Source organism: Rhincodon typus, chromosome 39 (genome assembly GCF_021869965.1).
Source record: "Rhincodon typus isolate 14 chromosome 39, sRhiTyp1.1, whole genome shotgun sequence".
Lineage (NCBI taxonomy): Eukaryota > Metazoa > Chordata > Chondrichthyes > Orectolobiformes > Rhincodontidae > Rhincodon > Rhincodon typus.
The window spans coordinates 16,496,823-16,517,782 of NC_063370.1; the positions used below are offsets into that span (position 1 = coordinate 16,496,823).

Genomic DNA, 20,960 nt, shown 5'->3' on the forward strand with positions numbered 1-20,960 from the left:
GAAAGATGGTCATTCTAAATACAGTTGATGAAACCAACAATGTTCGTCTTACTCATCATATAGGTGGGACCCACGCTAATTTCCAGAACAACACTTACTATTTGGGGAAATGTGGGAGTTGTGTTGGAGCGGTCCCTTTAAGAGGTGGGCGCGGTTTCGACCAGATATGATTGACAGCTAACGCGATTAGACCACAATGGATGACGTTGTGGTGGGCAAATGGTGCGCAATGACGCCACAAACCAGCAGGGCAGCCACTTCCGTTCAGTGTAAACAAGATGGCGGTGGGGAGGAGGCCGCTCGGCCCGTACTCGCTCCTGCTGTTTCTTACGTGTGCCGTCTCAGCGCCAGAACTCGCTCTGGGCCTCTCTGAGGCCGGCAAGTGGAGGCTAAGAGTTGGCGGGGTAAGTGTGAGCTAGAAGAGGCTCTAGGCTAAGCCGCATTGCTGCCGCCTCCTGATGGACTGGAACTGCAGGCAGACTCGAGTTGCCACTGCCCTGGCCGCTTGCCCCGGGCTATTTCCCGCAGTCATTCGGTCATAGCCTGACCCCGGGCCCGTTACCTCCAGCCCGCTGCCTTGGGTCCTCGCTGTGACCGGGACGGACTCTCGCCCAAATCTACTGCCCTCTTCTGCAGGCCCTCGCCTATTTGCAGTGCATCTTGATGCTCTGTTGAAGATCCTGCAGTCACTGGAACTTTATGAAGGAAGTATGACCACTTGTTAAAATATTGGATCTGACCAGTATTCCCTGTAAATTGCTCAGCTATGCGACAGCAGAGAAACGCCCCTTGCATTCATTGTGCTCTGCTGTATGATGTCAGCTCTAGATTAAACATATTGGAGAAATAGACTGAACGCAAATATTTGTCGAGGAGTACCTAAAATTAGAGGGAACGACCTCATTCCGGCAAGAGTTGCTACGTTAAATAGATACCCATTAGGTTGGGGTGATACTTGTCTTTTTTTTTGCTGTAGTGGCCATATTAATGAATGAATAATTTGAAGGATCAGAATTCAAATCCCATTGTAGCAGTTTGTGAATTGTACTGCAGTATTTTTTTAAAATCTGAAATAAAAACAAACTTGTTCCAGTAAAAAGGACCAGGAAGCTAATGTGATAGGCCAAATGGCTTTCTCCTTTGCATTGCTTGATTCAATTGTTTTATTTCTTTCCAGAATCAATCTCAAACTCAATTTCTACAGAAGAAAACATTGTTTAACAGCTCGTACATTACCCTGAAGTGTGAGTACTGTATTTCCACCCTGATCCAGTGGTGAATGTGTTTGCTTTTGGGCTTAATTCGGATGTCCCTGGCACTGCAATTTCCTGAGCTGTAAGAGACTAATGCAGAATCTTCCTCCTGTACCTTTAGGTTCCACTTTTCTGTTCGGGGTGTTCTGAGGAGAAGGAAATGCAATTGGCTGCTTCCCACAGTAAATGGGGAATCGTGACTTATGTTGACCTCCATTGTACCTCCAATTGTGCATTTGCAAAAGAAAAACTGCCATCAGCCAGAGAATGGCACAAGTCTAGTAGTAGCATAAAGGGAGAGTTACTTTTGCTTACAAATTGGGTCTGGTTAATTAACCATGTTTCCAAAACATTTCTGAAAGCACTTGGCCAAAGAATTTTAAGGGCTCATTTTCATGTCTTAAGCATTGCGCGTGAATCCAAAGCACCTTCTCCCTCTGGGTTTGTTGTGATTTCCTGATGTCCTGAAACAATGCCAAGCCAATCCACCTAAGGCACCTGAGTGTTTTGCCATCTGCGAAGAAAGGATCAGGGAGCCATAGAAACAGTAGGTGTGTTAACTTTAGACCAGCGACAGTTCCTTAGGGACAATTAATGTTCTCTTGTGTTTCAGGGACCCAGGAGAAGTGTGACTCTGAAATAAACCTGAACGTCTCATGGTATTTGAGAAGTTTTCATTGCTTTGATGAATATTCTGCAGTGAATGTAAGTCATGTTTGCTCTGGTTATCACTGTGTTTTATGTTTACTGGTGATTGTAACATTAAAACTGTGGATGTGTTGAATGGTGATTTTTTTTTTAAACTGGAAAATGCTGGAAAGGGTATATTTTCAGCTTGAACCAACACAGTGAAGCAGCCTGTGTCTGCTATAGGAATCTATTCTCTTCCATACATCACTTAATCTGTTGTTCCTCAGCATTTGTGGTTTTGGATCAATGGCAAATTACAGTATTATTTTGTGAAATTTCTTACAGATGTGGATGCCCATTTTCCTGTCAATTTATCCATCCAGAAGGACACCGAGCATTTCCACATTACTAATAGCTTACTGATTATTATATTCTATCTCAAAGTTTCCAGATATTCCTAAATTTAATTTTTCATTTGTTTGTGGGAAGTGGGTGCCACTGTTGAAGGGTCAATAACAAGGGGCAGACTTTTAAAATGAAAAGCAGAAGTTAACGAGGTCATATGAGGAAAACTTTTTTTCACCCGGGGTGATGCAGTCTGAAATGCACTGCCTGGGAGGGTATTTGCAGCAGGCAACCTCACAATTCTTAAGAAGTACTTGGATGTGTACTTGAAGTATCATAGCATTCAAGGCTTTAAGCCTAGTATGGAAAGTGGGACTACTGTAGATGGTAGTCTATTCTTTGGCGTACAGACTCAATGGGCTGAAGGCCTCCTTCTGTACTCAAAAACAAAGTTGCTGGAGAAACTCAGCAGGTCTGGCAGCAGCTGTGAAGGAAAAAACAGGGTTAACGTTTCGGGTCGGGTGACCCTTCCTCCTTCTGTACTATCTGATTCTATGATTCTACTGCCTGAGGTGTTCCTGCAGAGATGTTCTGGGATTGAGATGTTTGACTTCCAGTAGCTGCAACCATCTTTCTTTGTGCAAGGTATGATTCCAACCAGCAGACAGCTTTCCTCAGTAACAATTGATTCCAGTTTTGCTTGAGCTGTTAATGCCATACTCAGTCAATGGCTGCCTTGATGTCAAGGGCAGTCACTCTCTCAGCTCTGGATTCTTTGTCCGTGTTTGAACCAATTGTAATTAGGTTCAGGAGTGAACAGGTTATTGCTAAGCAAGTGCTTCTTGCCCTCTACTGTTCTTTTGGTGCTTGATTACTTCGGACTTGTGTTCCTGTATGACACTCTTATTTCAGTCTGTACTGTATTATTTAAAGTGTCACCTTTTTAGAAGTGACGTTAGCGCTGTTTTATGTTTGAGATCCTGTTGTACTACTTCTGAGAAGAGCAAGGGAACTGTAGCCGACATGTATCTCTTGAGCAACCTGTTTCAAAAGAAAATCTGGTCATTATGCTATTTGTAGGAACTTGTTTTGCACAAATTGGCCTCCACAATTCTTCTGTATACAGCATTGATTCACTGAAGGCTTTTGTTGACTATAGCATTCTGAAGGTTGTGGAAGATGCTCCAAGTTACTACCCTTTCTTTGCCTGTATTGAATAACCTACATTGTTTTCTCAAGTATCTTCATTGTATTCTAGTGAAATTATAACCAGTATAATTTTAAATTAATGATAGGCTAAGCTACTGAGCAAAATTTTGGAGGGAAGATAATGGGGTTTAAAAAAATGTTCTCAAGACCTAGTGATTTAAAATAACGGAAACATTTTAGTCTTGCGTTATACTAGCCATTTCACATTTGGCAGGTGTACCATATTTGACAGGAAGTAGCTGCAGTTTGCATTAGGTGTTGTATGGGTACCAGCTGTGGCCTGTATTCGACTATAATTTTTCAGCTTGATTTTGTGTTAAATGGATGCATTTTGTCATGAGTGGCCAACACATTAGTGTCCTCCTAGTACTGTGTAGCGCCACTTTGTGGTAGAAAGGCTATATTGCTGAATTTCATAGTTTTAGATGTTTTTAATCAACCTGTCCAGATGTGGAACTCTGGAGCAGGTGGGACTTGAACCTCCAGGACTTTTGACTCCAAAGTAGGGATACTACCATCACAAGGGTCCCATTTCATGGTTTAGAGACTAGAAGGACAATACTTTTCAGCTGTTGTTCCTTATAAACAAAGAATTAGGCAGAGGTGGTCAGAAATGACTGATCTGGCAAAGTTCCACTGTAAGATACTCTCCCTCTACAAGAGTAAACAACAGAAGAGCTGAAAAGTGGAAGTGGTTAGTCATTCTCCCCATCTGTCTGCATCCTGTCCACACTCACCCTTTGGTAAGATCATTGACTAGCTTGTGGAACGGCTGGGAAGAATATTGTTGAGGGTAGACCATGCAACAGATGAAATTATCAGGGACTTTTGTATGGAGCAGAGCTGTGAAGTGATGGAGCACTTGGCATTAATTACATAGCACTGAGTACAAGTGGTTGTAATTTAGTAAGTGGTAGCTTTACGTAAAACTATAAGCAACTGCGTATGCCCTTCTTCCCAAAGTGCCCTTTTGTATAAAATTCTCAATGTGTTCCATTGTTTATAATAATTCATATTTCTCCTATAGGATGACACAGCAGCAAAATATTTTGGTTCTGCCACAGAACAGCGTAAAGATGGAAGTGGTTATTACATTCTACATTCGTACAGTCTTTTCAAATGTCAAAATAACTCCATTTATGGGGAGGTAGGTAGCTTTTCATTCAAACTATGGATGTGATGTTAAAGTGTGAGCCTTGGATTATTGTCAAATGATGAATGTTTTCAGTCCCTTCATGCACACCCTTGTGATTTCCCATTTATGGCTTTAACTTTGACAGTAATCTTTTTAAAATAGATGGTTCTGCGATCAAGTAATGAACAGAGGAATGTCACGTGAATGTGTTCAGTATTCATCCAGTGCAGCTTGCTTCAGTTTGTATCAAAGGACAATTGCAGAACAGCTTGAGTATAGACTGAATCAATTCTTTCTATCAGGTCTTTATGTACAACCCTGTGATCTCGACCTCAGTTCTTTCCTCCGGTGTTTATCCAACTCCCTTGTGTAAATCATGACTCTGAGATTAAGTACCTTCAAGTAATTGTCTGGCCTACTTGTAGCAAATAAAACCTCCAGACATGGGAGCAGAAGTTTCCGTTCAGCTCATCAAGTTAGCTATGCATTGAGATCATGGTTAATCTGGTAATCCTCAACTCTGTTTTTCTGCCTATTCATAATTCCCTCGCTAATCAATCTGTCCATCTCAGCCTTGAACAGTTTTGATGGAACCTCAACAGTCCTCTGCAGTAAAGAATTCCAGGTTCACTATTTGAGAGACGAAGTTTCTCCTCGTTTATCTTAAATGTCCCAGCCATTGCTCCCAAATTGTGCCCTGCGGTCCAAATGCTCTCAAAGGGGAAACAACCTCTCTACATCTATCCTGTCAAGATCGCGAAGGATCTTTGTTGTTTCAATAAAGTGTCCTCTCATTCATCTAAACTCAAGAGTCCAGACCCAACCTCTCCTCAATTTCTCCATGCCTGGTATCAACCGAGTGAACATTCTGTGGACTGCCTCCAGTGTTAGTGTATCTTGCATGTCTTGATTAGCCTCATGAGTCCAATGCTGATATATCTTCCATTATATAAACTGCTTGCATTATTCAGGATGTGGTCTGACTGGGGCCTTGCTTAGTTGTAGAAAGATTTCCCCATTTTTATACTCCGTGCCCTTTGAAATTGAAGGCCTACTTGCCTCCCCTATTATCTGCTTAACATGGATGCTAGTTTTTTTTTTGACTCGTGCATAAGGATTCTCAAATCCCTCTGTGCTGCAGCTTTCTGCAGTCTTTCTCTGTTTTAGTAATATTCCACTCCTCTGTTCCTCTTGCCAAGTTGCATGATAAATTCTATTAAATTTATTAGACATGATTGGTTCTTCATGAAACCTTGCTGACTTTCCTTTATTAGAGCATTTAGAAATTCATAATATACCATTATGTCCTTTAAAATTGACCCTAACATTTTCCCAATGACAAGTTAGGTTAAATCTCTTAAATTTTTATATATTTAAAGAAGCTGTTACTGTTTGTTTTTATATTACTTCCTAGTTTCCCCTCATAGTTTATGTTTCCCTTCTCTTTTTTAGTCTTTTATTTTGCTTTAAAAACTTACTCGGACCTCTGGTTTACCACATTTTTTTCTTTTGTTTTGATACTGTCCCTAACTTCCTTAGTTAACCATAGTTGCTCTTCCCTTTCTTGGAATCCTCCTTCCTCACTGGGATATATATTTGCTGTGAGTCATGAACTGTTTTTTTTTCAATGTTGGCCATTGTTCATCAAACGTCTTTTTTGCTAAAAATATTTCCCAGTCTACTCCAGCCAATCTTGCCTTCATCCCTGTGTAATTACCCTGATTTAAGTTTAGCACTATTGTTTCTTACCCACATTCATCACTCTCAGACTGAATGTTAAATTCTACCAAGTTGTGGTTCCTGTTTCCTGCGGGATCTTTCATTCTGACATCATTTCTTAAACCTGCCTCATTACACAACACCAGATACAGAATAACTTGACCCTGGTTAGAACATAGAGCATAAGAGCCAGGAGCAGGAGTAGGCCACCTGGCACATTGAGCCTGCTCTTCTTATTCATTAAGATCATGGCTGATCTTTTCATGGCCTCACTATAACCTTAAATTCCTTCTCTATTCAAAAAATATCTGTCTTAGCTTTAAAAACATTCAATGAGGAAGCCTCAACTACTTCACTGGGCAGGGAATTCCACAGATTCTCAACCCATTGGGTGAAGAAGTTCCTCCTCAATTCAGTCCTAAATCTGCTCCCCCTTATTTTGAGGCTGTGCCCTGTGGATCTAGTTTTACCCACCAGTAGAAAGCACCTCCCTGCTTCTATCTTATCTATTCCCTTCATAATTTTATGTTAAGATAGAAACATAAAATTCTTCTAAATTCTAGTGAGTATAATCCCAGTCTATTCAGCCTCTCCTCATAAGCCAACCCTCAATTCTGGAATCAATTTAGTGAATCTCCTCTGTACCCCCTCCAGTGCTAATATCTCCTTTCTCAAATAGACCAAAACTGCACGCAATACTCTAGTTGTGGTCTCACCAGCACCCTATACAGCTGCAACATAACCTCCTTGCCTTTAAACTCAATCCCTCTAGCAATGGACAAAATTCCATTTGCTGCCTTAATTACCTGTTGTACCTGCAAACCAATCTTCTGCGATTCATGCACAAGGACACCCAGGTCCCTCTGCACAACAGCATCCTGCAATTTTTTACTGTGCAAGTAATAGTCCCTTTTACCATTCCTACCAAAATGGATGACTTCACATTTATGAACATTGTATTTCATCTGCTAGACCTTCGCCCGCTCACTTAAATTATCTATATCCCTCTGCAAACTTCGAGTCCTCTGCAAACTTTGCTGTACCACTCATCTTCGTGTCATTAGCAAACTTGGACACACTACACGTGGTCCCCAACTCTGAATCATCTATGTAAATTATAAGCAATTGCGGTCCCAGCGCTGATCCCTGAAGTGCACCACTAGTCACTGTTTGCCAACCAGAAAAGCACTCATTTATCCCCACTCTTTGCTTCCTGTTAACCAATCCTCGATCCATGTTAATGCATTGCCTGTAATGCTGTGCACCTTTATCTTGTGCACCACTTTTTGTGCGGCACCTTGTTGAATGCCTTTTGGAAATCCAAATACACCACATCTAGTGGGTCCCTATTGTCCACCATGCTTGTAATGTCTTCATAGAATTCCAGCAAATTAGTCAAGCATGACCTGCCTTTCATGAACCTGTGTTGTCTACCCAGTGGGGCAGTTTGTATCTAGATGTCTTGGTATTTCTTCTTCAATGATAGATTCAAGCATTTTCCCCACTACAGAAGTTAAACTGACTGGCCTACAATTCCCCATCTTTTGTGTACCTCTTTTTTTGAACATTGGTTATTTTCCAATCTGCTGGAACTGCCCCAGAGTCCAGCGAATTTTGGAAAATTACCACGAGTGCATTTACTTTTACTCCCACCATCTCTTTTAGTACCCTGGGGTGCATTCCATCAGGGCCAGGAAACTTGTCTACCTTTAGCTCCATTAGCTTGCCCAACACTACCTCTTTCGTGATAATGATAGTGTCTAGGTCCTCCCCTATGTTGGTCTCTTTGTCATCAATTACTGGCAAGTTATTTGTGTCCTCCACTGTGAAGACCGACACAAAATACCAGTTCAGTACCTCAGCTATTTCTTTAATTCCCATTATTAAATTCCCCTTTTCATCCTCTAAAGGACCTTAGCAACTCTTCCATTTTATATACTAATAGAAACTTTTGCTATCTGTCTTTATATTCTGAGGTAGTTTAGTCTTGTAATCTGTCTATCTTTTCTCTATAGCCTTTCTTATGGCTTTCTGACCTATAAAATTTTCCCAGTCTTCTAGTTTCCTACTGGTCTTTGCCACTTTGTCTGCCTTATCTTTCAATTTGATAGCCTCCCTTATTTCCTTAGACATGCATGGCTGATTACCTCTTTTCCTACAGTCCTTCCTTTTCCCTGGTATATACTTTTGCTAAGCACTTTGAAAAATTGCTTTGAAAGTCCTCCACTGATCCTGAACTGTCTCTCCAGAGTTTTGTTTCCAGTCTACTTTAGCCAACTCCTTCCTCATCCTATTGTAGTCCCCTTTGTTTAAGCACAGGACTGTGGCATTGGTTTTTAGCTTCTCACTTTCCATCTGTATTCTAAATTCAACCATTTTGTGATCGCTCCTTCCAAGAGGATTCCTAAATATGAGATTATTAATTATCCCTGTCTCATTACACAGGACCAGATCTAGGTTAGCTTCCTCACTCGTCGGTTCTGTTACATACTGTTCAAGAAAGCTGTTGTGGATACATACAACAAACTCCCTGTCAAGGTTGCCTTGACTGACCTGGTTCGACCAATCGACATGTAGACTAAAATCTCCCACAATGATTGCCGTACCATTTTTACAAGCATTAGTTATTTCTTTGTTTATTGCCTGTCCCAATGTGATGTTATTATTTGGTGGCTTATAGACTATGCCTATCAGTGACTTTTTCTTCTTTTACTCTGACATCATTTCTTAAACCTGCCTCACTTCACATCACCAGATCCAGAATAACCTGACCCCGATTGGAGCTAAAACATATTTTTTTTTCTAGGATACAGTCTGAATTTTTCTTCGTGGCTACCTCTGCCAATTTGATTTTTACACTTGACATGTAGATGAAAGAGACTCCATGATTAATCTACTTTTATTGTTGCATGCCCTCACTAAAGAATCATAAAATCCCCACAGTGCAGAAGCAGACCATTCAGCCCATCATGTCCACAACAACCCTCTAAAGAGCATCCCACCCAGACCCACCCCATCCCTGTAACCCTGCATTCACCTAGCCTGGACACCATGGGCAATTTAGTGTGCCAATCCACCTAACCTGCACATTGTTGGTATGTGTGAGGAAACCGGAGCAACCAGAGGAAACCCATGCCGACATGGGGAGAATGCGCAGACTCCACACGGACTGTCACCAGGCGCTGGAATCGAACACAAGTCCCTGGCGCTGTGAGGCAGCAATGTTAACCGCTGAGCTACTGTACCATTATAAGCTCCTATTATGGGACCTATAAATGACTCCAACCTGTGTCTTCCTCTCCTTGTTATTTCTTACCTTATCCAATATGGATTCTCCGTCTTCTGACCCAAGATCCTTTTTTTTTCCTGTGAAACTTACTTCATTCTATAGTAACATCCGATGATATCCTACAGTGGGGTGTCACAGTGCTCAATGGTTAGCACTGCTGCCTCACAGCACCAGGGTCCTGGGTTTGATTCCAGCCTTGGGTTACTGTCTGTATGGAGTTTGCATGTTCTCCCCATGTCTGCCTAGGTTTCCGCTGGGTGCTCTGGTATCTTCCCATGGTCAAAAGATGTGCTGGTTAGGTGGATTGGCCATGATAAATTCCATCATAGTGTCTAGGAATGCAGGGTAAGTGGGTTAGCAATGGTAAAGGTGACTGGGATAGGTCAGGGTGGGTGTCTGGGTCTGGGTAGATGCTATTTGGAGGGTTGGTGCAGACTTGATTGGCTAAATGGACTCTTTCTACTCTAGGGATGCTATGATCCTAATAAAGCTACTCCTTTCCTGTCCCACTCTGGCTATCATTTACCTAAATTGCTGCTTGCGCTGGGGCCATATCCTTTGCTTTGTAAGCCTACATTTCCCTATCTGGACCTCCTCCTGTGTCCCCTCCACCTTCGTGCAATTGATCTTAACCCTATTTTTCTTTTGTTCTTGGATTGCCTTTGTTCTTTTGTGTAATTATGTCCTTAAACACTCATGACTGTTCGTTTGGCCAAATTCTGCCCCAACTCCATTTACGAATTTGCTGATGATACCACTGTTGTAGCTGGATCTGAACAATGACGAGACAGAATACAGGAAAACTACTAAGTTCTTCAGTGGCATGGTGTTAAGACAACAATCTCTCCATTAATGTCAGCAAAATGAAGGAGCTGGTCATTGCCTTCAGGAAGTAGAGTAGGGGGCAAACCCCTGTCTGCATCAGTGGTGCTGAGGTGAAGCTGGTCAAAGTGTCAAGTTTCTGGGAGTGATGATGACCAACACATCTGTCCCGGTCCACCCACGTCAACGCGATGGTCAAGAAAGCACAACACCATCTCTATTTCCTCAGGAAGCTAAGGAAATTTGGCTTGTCCACATTTTTATAGATGTATCATAGAAAGTATTCTATCTGGGTACCTCACAGCTTGGTATGGCAACTGCTGTTTCCAAGACCACAAGAAACTAGAGAGTGATGAACACAGTCCATTCCAGCATGTAAATCAATCTTCCATCCATCGACTCCATCTATACTTTCCCTGCCTCGGGAAAACAACCAACATTAACAAGGACCCCTCCCACCCTGGTTATACTTTTTTTTTTTCCACCTTCTCCCATCGGCTGAATGTATAAAAGTTTGAATACCCATACCAATAATTTCAAGAGCAGCATCTTCCCCACTTATCAGACTTTTGAACAAATGTCTCAGATGTTAATTCTGATCTCTCTCTGCACCTTCTCTGTGGCTGTAACCCTGTATTCTGCTATTGCGATGCACTTTGTATGGTACGATCTGCCTGTCAAGCACACAACACTTTTCACTGTACCTAGGTACATGTGACAACAATTAATCAAAAAATAATTCAGTTTGATAAAGTCACTAACCTCAATTTGCTTTCAACTATTCGACCACACCAGTTTTGCCTGATATTAATCTCAGACCCTCAGAGCTGGAATCTGCCTAACTTGTGTTGATTCCTCTCCCCACTCCCTGTCTCCCTGTTCCTATCCTTATCCAAGTGTCAGATTAAATTTTTGGTCTGCAGTCCAGTTAGTATGGCCTCCATACTGGTAATGATCAATATAATCTACTGTCACTAAACAGGGTGGAAACCTTGTAACTGGTAATGTTGTGCTGTCATTCCTGTCCTCCTTTAAGAAATGTTTCAGTAATAACTGAGAATGCTTGGGAATGAGGTGTCAATCTGTAAGCTCAGCTATTTTATTCATCAGACTCCTTAGAGTCATTCAGCACAGAAACAGAGCCTTTGGTCCTACCAGCCCGTGCTGACCATAATGCCAAATTAAACTAGTCCCACCTGCTTGCGCCTGGCTCAGATCCCTCCAAATATTTCTTATTCATGTACTTATCTGAATGTCTTTTAAATGTTGTAACTGTACCTGCATCCACCACTTCCTCTGGAAGTTCATTCCACACACTAACCACTCTCTGGAAAAAGTTGATCTTGGGGCTTTTTTTAAATCTTACTTCTCTCACCTTCAGATTATGACCCCTGATCTTGTAATCCCCCACCTAGGGAAAAGATAACTGCAATTCACTTTATCTGTGCCCCTCATAATTTTATAAACTTCTATAAGGTTGCTTCTCACCCTCCTAAACTCCAGTGAAAGAAGCTGCAGCCTATCCTTATAAGTCAAACCCTCCATTCTTGGCAACATCCTGGTAAATCTCTTCTGAATCCTCTCCAGCTTAATAACATCCTTCCTATAACAGGGAGACCAGAACTGGATGCAGTACTCCAGAAAAGGCCTCACCCGTGTCCTGTACAACTTCAACATAATGTCCCAACTCCTATACCAAATGTCTGAGTAATTAAGGCAAGCGTGCTAAATGCCTTCTTAACCAGCCCTACCTACATGTGATGCAAACTTCAAAGAATTATGTACCTGAACCCCTAGGGGTTCACTTTAACTGTTAGTCTTGCCTTTGTTTGTTTTACCAAAATGCAATGCCTCATATTTATCCAAATTAAACTCCATCTGCCACCCTTCAGACCATTGACCCAATGATCAAGACTTCTTTGTAATCTTGGATAACCTTCTTCACTCTCCACTATACTATCAATCTTGGTGTCATTTGCAAACTTACTAACCATATTTTCTATATTCTCATCTAAATCATTTATATAAAATGACAGACAAATGTGGGCCCAACACCAATCCCTATGGACCCACTGCTGGTCACGGGCTTTCAGTCTGAAAAACAACCCTCCACCATCACTCTATCTCCTGCCATTAAGCCAATTTTGTATTCAGCTGTAGTAGAGATAGTAGGAACTGCAGATGCTGGAGAACCTGAGATAACAAGGTGTAGAGCTGGATGAACACAGCAGGCCAAGCAGCATCATAGGAGCAGGAAGGCTGACGTTTCGGGCCTAGACCGGGACCTTGTTATTCTCTTTGTATTCAGTTGGCAAGCTCACTGTGAATCTTAAGTGATCTAACATTACTAATTAGTCTACCATGTGGAACCTTGCCAAAGGCTTTACTAAAGTTTACTGCTCTGTCCTTCAGTTATCTTGGTTACTTCTTCAAAAATAACTAAACAAAAAAAACTCTTTGGAAATAACTGCCCATGGATCGCAAGATAGAAGAGAATCAAATCAGAAGGTTGTGATTAAGTAATATTAAGCTTGGTTCTAAAAGAATACAGGAGAATGAGCAACAGAGAGAGGTAACCTCCCTGGTAAAGAATGAATTAGGATAGTTGTGTTGCATTTGATTTCAATAAAATAAATAATCATCACATGACATTCAGCCTTCAAATACCCGCTGGATTAGAAACTTTGTTCTATCTCTCATTCTTATGATGGTTAATTAAGTTGTTTCATGAAAATGAAAGAAACGCAATTTTGTTTTAATGCACTGAATTTTTATTTTGGGTTCCTTGCAACAAAGTCCAGGAAATTAATTTTCCATTCCTGAAGATTCAGATGTATCTGCAAGGCTTTGGCAGCCTTTGGTTTGAGTGAAATGGTCTGTTTTCCTTGGTGTCTAAGTCCTTTTGGTTTGTCGTCCAAGCTTGATTTCCATCATTTAAGTCCATGCCATTCCAGTGTGATAGCACTGCATGTTGGCTCTGTTCCATGTGTACACTGTGAACATGTCAGTTTCCTCATTAGAAAATGATTTTTCAAGGAATTATGTCTATTCTGCTATCCCTGCAGGAAAAGATGAGGAAATTTCTCTTACAAAGGCAATGTTTCATTTTAGCAATTTAATGTTTGAATGTTCTAAAATTAACACTGATGCTCAGACATCACTGGTCAACAATGACTGTCCCAGCATTTGTTAGTAATAGGATGGCGTGCTGGGTCAGACAGATGGATTCTTTAAAATATAGTTGATGAAAATCTGTTGAGAACAACAATCCTATGCCTGAAGGCTGATTATTTTTTTCCCTATCCCCACAGTGATGGAGTTGCAGGACGGGAAATTGGGAGAAATGTGTGTCAGGACAGGTCCCTGACTCATACTTGCATCAGCGAAGTTTCCTTTCCTAATCAACCTGTTCAGAGATGTTATATCTCTGTTGTAGGTAGGACTTGAACCTGTCTCCTGGCTCAGAGTTAGGGTCAATTCCACTGCATCTCGACAAGCCCTCAGTGAAGTTTCCTTTTGGTTTTATACCCAGAAGTGCTATCACACTAATGACAAATCTACTTTGAAATACCTTGGAATGCTTCTTGTTTTAAAGATGTTCCACAAATGCAAATAGTCTTGTACATCTGAGTATTTAATATCTGAATTCTTTTTCAGCTGCCGGTAAAGGTTTTTGACCAACCAAAGCCGTTGCTGAATAGAACTTCGGTAAGCAACAGTTTTTGTAAAAGTTGGCAGTTAGCATTCCTCAATCCCATGGTTGGCATGTTCGTGTAGTTAGTGTTTAAATCTCACAGCTTTTACTGTAACTGTTCTTTCTGTGAAGCCTATAGGACAATATTAATCTATCACTGTAGTTGCGGTGGAAGTCTCTCTCCATTAACAGAATGGCATCACCCAGATGATTCAGTGAGTTGAATCCAGTGAGTTATGGCCTCTAATGAGTTACTTAGGAACAGTAGATATACCTGTGTTGACCCTACAGTCATTTCCCATGCCAGTGGCCGAACGTTTCCTTAAAGCAGATGCGCTGATCCGAATTGTCAAGTTCCTATTGTTCACCTGGCTCTGTCAACACAGTTCAGAATCAAATCGAGAGACTTCTTAGTTTATGCGACTCAGCTTCTTGCTGTCTGAATCATCTAAGAAATTTGTATTGTACAATGTAGCTTGTATCTTAAGGCTCTTCTGAATGTTACTTTAAATGAATCTTCACAGAACATTGAGCCTGAAGTCAATCCCAAACCGGTTGCCAAAAGAAGTACAGAGGGCAAGAAGGTAAGACTTGAGCACGATATGTACGCTGGGGTTGAAGGAGATTATCTAGATTTATTTTTATAAATCCAGTGCAATGAATTTTGAAATGTAGCTGTAGTGACTGTTTAGCGAAGAGAAACTGAAACAACTACAGATGCTGTAAATCAGGAACAAAAACAGAAGTTGTTGGAAAAGCTCAGTAGGTCTGGCAACCTCAGAACGGGGAAAGGTCACCAGACCCAAAGCGTTAACGCTGATTTTTTTTCTTCACAGATGCTGCCAGACCTGCTGAGCTTTTCCAGCAACTTCTCTTTTTGTTCATTGTCCAAGTGAAGAGTGCTTGGTTGTCTGTCATTGAATTAAATCTTTAGAAATTTGGGTACCACATCTGGAACTTTACAATCTGCAAAAGCTATTTTTCAGGCCTTAGAGTCTTGGGAAAGTTACTCCTGAATTTATTTCTTTGCATTCTTCACTGTTAACCCTCCTCTCCTGAAAGTGCAAATTTATATGGAGTGTAGTTCCATTAGACATGATACAGTACCTTAGCCAAGTACCTGTGTTCATTTGTGAGTCTAGATCGTGAGTACTCACAGACCATTCTCCTTGACTCAAACCTGACACTTTCACCCAGTAAAGTCTGTTTCAGAGGTTGGCATGACTTTGGTGAGGCCAGGTGACTTGGCACAGACCAGTTGTTATCTTTATTGACTAGTCCATTGGAGTGAGCACTCTTATTTGTATGGAAGTGCCAGTCTGACAAAGTTTGACAGAGAACGAATTAGAGAATTTTAGATATGTGACTACCAATTTGTGAAACTCCAAAATCTTAATATCCATTTGTTTCCGCAATTGACGATGCCATGTATTTTATCATGAGCATGTTTTGTGTAACTGTGGGAGGAGTACTTCAAAGAATTGGTAAGAGTAATTTTGTTAATATCCCTTAATATCACATTTCACCTTCCCTGACTATGATCTGAAGTACCTTAATGAAGATGAAAGACCTCTCCTCAGTTAAACTCTTGTTTGGCTCTGTTTTTTCACCCTGTGGTGATTTTTCAGCTGATCTAGTGTGATGATTTTGTGGGAGATGTGATAACGAGATGAGGTGTGTTGAAACAATTCAAACATGCTGAATGTGTTTGTCCTGTCCGTACACAGTAACTCATGCGATAACAGCCCTCTCTGGAAGATTTTGGGTTTGGGAGCCACATGTTCCCAAGATAGTTGACGATTTTAAACTAATTTTAAAGTAGTTTGCTACAGTTTAGGTCTAATACATGAGCTAAATATACCAGAAAAGTCCGTGACTCTCGATGGTTGAGAGTGGTTCTCTGATAAGACGATGAACAGACAGTTGGTAAAGTGTGTATCAGTTTAAGGTTCTTGAAAAGATTTGTAGCTTGGATTGTGGATGACGTTGTTGGCTTGCTTGCCGAGCTGGCTAGTTATTGTACAGCTGTTTTGTCACCGTGCTAGGTTTGTTTGTTGCAGTCATTGCAGCTCTGACAACGAGACTCCTATGACCACTTGGAATAATGGTAGCACACAAACCCATAGCCACAAACAGTCACAAGAGCCAAAGACCCCATACCTATCATGTGCAGGACCAATGTAATTTACAAAATACTTTGCATTGACTGTAATAAACATTATAATTGGCCAGACTGGAAGGAAACTAGCCATGAGGATATATGAACATCAGCTCGTAGCAAAACGACATGACGAACTTTCCCTCATCTCAGTGCACTTGGACAATGAAGGCCATCAATTTAACTGGGACAACGTGACCATCCTAGCTCAAGCCAACCACAAACACTCTTGGGAATTCCTAGAGGCCTGGTTTTTCAACCCATAGTGCAATCAACAAACATATGGAATTAGACACCCATATACAAACCCATGCAGAACAGAACCAGAAATGACACCACCCATCTTAACAGGCAGGATTATATTAATACTAAGTGGAGTAGAACAACATTGCTTCATTGGCCACACTGATGTTACCTAGCATGGTGATGAAGCGTCTGTACGATAACCAGCCAGCTTGGCGAGCAAGCCAACAACCTCGGTGTGTATCAGTCTCGATAGTTTATGATGGCAGCATTTTGCTCTGTGGCCGACGTGTAGGGAAACTCTACCCTTGGTCTTGCTCCATTTTTCCTTCTTCATCTTCCATCTGAAGAAGATAACTAACTGTCTAATGAGGACTGCCTCTGTCCCCGAGTACTCATTAATATAATCTATTTCCAGGGACTGGTAGTTTACCCAATGTCAACCAGTTGTTTGTAACTTACTAATGAATGCAAGATAGGTATTCTTGGGTACAGCACTCCAACCTCACGCCTTGAGATCAGAACTTTAGTTTACTTCATGCTGAGGGTTATTTCCTATCCCTTTCAAAATACTTGTATAAAGGAGTACAGAGGCTGCTGAGAGAATCACTATCAGTTCAAGAAAACCACTGACCTCAGTCTTTGTGACTATTATCTTTATCTTACTCTTCATATTTGCTGACTCTGGATTCAAGCGGCCTTTAAAGTGACTGCAAATTCCAACTTTCATTCTGGCACTGTACTGGAAGTATAAATGTGCTGTTAACATTTTCTGCATAAACATTACGAAAAAATGATTGCTTTAGTTCTTGCCGCACTGTGCTTGAGAGGTATGATTTGGTGTAACACCTTCAGCATATTTACTCATCAACTGTGATGTCATTTACTGAGCAGCAACAATTGACTAGCTTTAACTTTAGTCATCTAAAATTGATTCTCTAACTCAGTAGACAGCATTGTTTCCATAAAATGTAGCTGGGAAGGTAAATGAATGGAACATTGTGACTGCCATGTTGGTTTAGAGTTGAGTGCTTAATCCCAGGCACAGGTGAATTACAACTGTGAACAAGCTGCAGGAGTAGTCCATATCACCCTTCAAGCATGCTCTGCCAATCAATAAGATAATCGCTGCTCTAACCTCCATTCTGCATTCCCACCTATCCAGATAACTCTTGCCTTTTTAATTAACAAGAATCTATTTACTACTTTAAAAAACTTCAAAGATTCTGTTTCCACCATCTTTTCAAAGAGTTCCAAAGTCTCAGGGCTCTCAAAATCTTAGTTTTAAATGGGTGACCCTGATCTTGAAACAGTGACCCCAGTTTTTGATTCTCCCATAAGAGGAGCTAGCTTCTCTATATCTATGCTGTCTCAAGCTATATGCCTGTTAGTCTCTGCCCTCCTCTGCCTTTTTTCTTAAAATTTTTGTGCTCTTCATGTGACTATATTCATTAATTCTTTGACTGTTGCTCTCTCATTTCCTTTCAACTTCCAGACACTGCATGACTCCCCTACTATCCCACTTATTAACCCTGAGATTGAGACGCGTGTGTCTCCTACTTGGAGCCTAAAAACTAATGAGACATTTCTTGGGCTTTTCTTAGCTGAAGTTTTTTGTCAAAAAGGGACCGATTAGACTGCATGAAGAACGGGTGCTGATTGGTTGGCGTGTGTACTCTAGTCATCGCTTTGGAGTTTTGTATTCTTGCATGTCTGTCCTGCGGAATCTCTTCATAGTTATTACTCAAGTTCTACACAACCAAGCAGCTATTTTCCTCCTCCCTTCAGTCTTCAAGCTTGCAGAAACTAAAGCACAAGTTGACAAACAGGTAGTTAGTGATTACTATTTAATTTACTGCTGGTGTGTGTGACTGACAAGATCTTGCTTTATTTCCTTGTACAATTGAAGAGCTTGCTGAGCAGATTTGATGGATATTCAGAAGGTTAAACCATTTACAGTGGGGATAGACAAGTGGGTCAGACTGGATAGGTCCCTTCCCTCAGACAAGTAGCTTTGATTCCAGTTTTGTACCAGTCTTCATTACCAAATTGATGAATTCAATTTGAACTTACCTCGTGCAAATGTAAGGAAGAAAAGAAGGAGCTAAAGAATGAGCAGAAATTTCTAAATAAAACCACAAGGGTGACCACTCATTTGGTAAGGCTATTTTCCTCCTTCCTCTCTTCCTGCTTTTCAGGCTGCCCTCTGTTATATTGGTATGTGATTACAAGGCCCATTTGCCCACCACTTCCTTTTGCTCTGCTTTCTCTTTCCATCTCAAGGGTCAGAAATGTTACCAATGTAGATCTAGATGAAAATGTGGGACCAAAATGGGGCTTTCAGATCAAGTACTCAGTGCTTCTCCTCCACGTGGCCTACCTTCCGCATCCTCTCTGCTCGCCTTAACTTTATTCCTTCCTTTCTTGTGTTTATCTAGCTTCCTCTTAAATGTGAATGCCGGCTTGATCCTGCATTAGCTGTAATCTGACAGCAAAACTTTGCACCGTGGAAGGAAAGAGACTGTTTAACTATGTGTCTGCTGTTTCTTTGAAGCAATCTAAAATTATTCCTACTGCTCCGTGTTCTCTCATGATTTCTTACTTATTTATCAGATATTTATCAATGTTTCTGTTAATATTTCTTCACCCTATTTGCCTCACGTTAAAAGATTGAAATTGTACAGGATTGATGTTTCAGAAATATTTAATTTTCACTTTTTGCCTGATAATTTTACTTTGTTCTGGAGGGATTGATTTAAGCGATTATAAGTTTGCATAATTTTTCAAAACTAGACTTCACAGTGTCTCCTAATTACGTGTGCAATGCTAAGCACTAACAGTTAGACTATAGGGTTATACCTGTATTACAGGGAACAGAAAATTGACTGCTATATGTTTTAGGCAGGAGGGGAACTATTCTAAAATGTACTCTAATTCTCTTCTGTCTTATACTGCCTATGTGAGAATCCACATGTTATGTTACATTACATCACCACCTTCAATTGTCTGGACTTAATTCTCTGCAAGAATCACCCCCTACTGCTTGACTCTCAGTTGCTGATTTTCCATGTCTTCAGAGTCAGAGTCATTACAGCATAGACTGTACAGTGTGCAGTTATTCAGCCTATTGAGTTTCTGGCTGTCTGTAGACCAATTCAGTCAGTCCATCTAATTTCCTTTTGAAAGCGTTCATTGTCTCCACTTCCACGGTAGGTGGTGAGTTGGAAAATAATCCCCACTAAATCTCTTGCCTAACTCCTTAAATATGTTCATCCACAGTCATCATACAATCAGCTAATGGTATTAGGATCTGATTGTGTCATAACCTTGTATACCTCTATCAAATCTCCCTTTGCTCAATGTTGTTTCCAAGGAAACAACTCTGGCTTTTCAAACTTAACCATGTATCTGAAATCCCATCGTTGGAACTTCTGCTAAATCCCCTCTGCACTCTTAAGAGCCCTTACATCCTTTCTAAAGTGCAGTGACTGGAACTGAACATAATAGTCAAATGTGGTCTCACCAGACCTCTTTAAAGGTTCAGCATAATTTTCCTCCTTTTGAATTCAGTGCCCCAATGTCTGAAGTTCAAGATCCCTTTACCTTACTAACTGATCTCAAAATGTCCCGTCTTTTCAATAAGTATACACACACCCCAAGGCTGTTATGTTAAACACACTCTTTAGATCTGTGTCCTGCAGTTTACATTGCTTCATGTTATCTCTTCTGTCATCTGCATCACCTCCCAACACACTTTATTCTATCTGCCGCTTGTTTGCCCATCCAATAAGACCATAAGAAAAAGAAACAGGAGTAGGCTGTTAAGTCTACTGAGCCTGCTTTGCCATTCAGTTGCGATATGGCTGATCTGACATTGTATTCCACACACCCATTTTCTTGATCCCCCAACTGGTCTGTCTATTTATCTATCTATTTCATCTTAAATAAACACAAGGACTCTGCCCTCATAGTTCTGTCCAGCAAGGAGTTCCAAAGACACTGAACCCCCTGAGAGAAGAAATTCCTCATCACTCAATCTCGAATTGGTACTTTTTATTGAGACTGTGTCTTCTGGTTCTAGACTCTTTCCATGAGGGGAAACATTCCCTCAGCATTTACCCTGTCAAGCCCCTTAATTTACTATGTTCCAATGAGATCACCTCTCATTTTTCTAAATTCCAGTGAGTAGAGCATTGAACAGTACAGCACAGGAACAGGTTCTTCAGCCCTGTGTTTGTGCTAACTATGATGCCATTCTAAACCAATCCCATCTGCCTCTCTGTATCCCTCTATTCCCCATCTGTTGACATGTCTCTCTAAATGCCTCTTAAATGTTGCTGTCGTATTTGCATCTACCACCTCCCCTGGCAGCACATTCTAGGCGCCTGCTACCCTCTAAAGAAAAGCTTCCATCACACATGTCCTCTTAAACTTACTTTCTCTCCCCTTAAATCAATGCCCCC

The 20,960-nt window shown here is 41.0% G+C and overlaps 1 protein-coding gene across 5 annotated transcripts in view; it reads left to right on the forward strand.

The window, feature by feature from the left end:
- The first annotated feature begins 227 nt into the window (after positions 1-227).
- Positions 228-20,960, forward strand: part of LOC109913187 (transmembrane protein 87A-like) — a 64,196-nt gene continuing 43,463 nt past the window's right edge. For 2 of the 5 annotated variants that reach the window (XM_048618251.1, XM_048618252.1), the window contains exons 1-6: positions 228-404; positions 1,178-1,244; positions 1,867-1,958; positions 4,465-4,584; positions 14,060-14,110; positions 14,621-14,680. In XM_048618251.1, coding sequence (XP_048474208.1) covers positions 279-404; positions 1,178-1,244; positions 1,867-1,958; positions 4,465-4,584; positions 14,060-14,110; positions 14,621-14,680 — 516 coding nt within the window. In that variant the 5' untranslated portion in view covers positions 228-278. The remainder of the gene's footprint in view (positions 405-1,177; positions 1,245-1,866; positions 1,959-4,464; positions 4,585-14,059; positions 14,111-14,620; positions 14,681-20,960) is intronic. The other 3 variants (XM_048618254.1, XM_048618253.1, XM_048618250.1) reach the window with 2 other exon arrangements.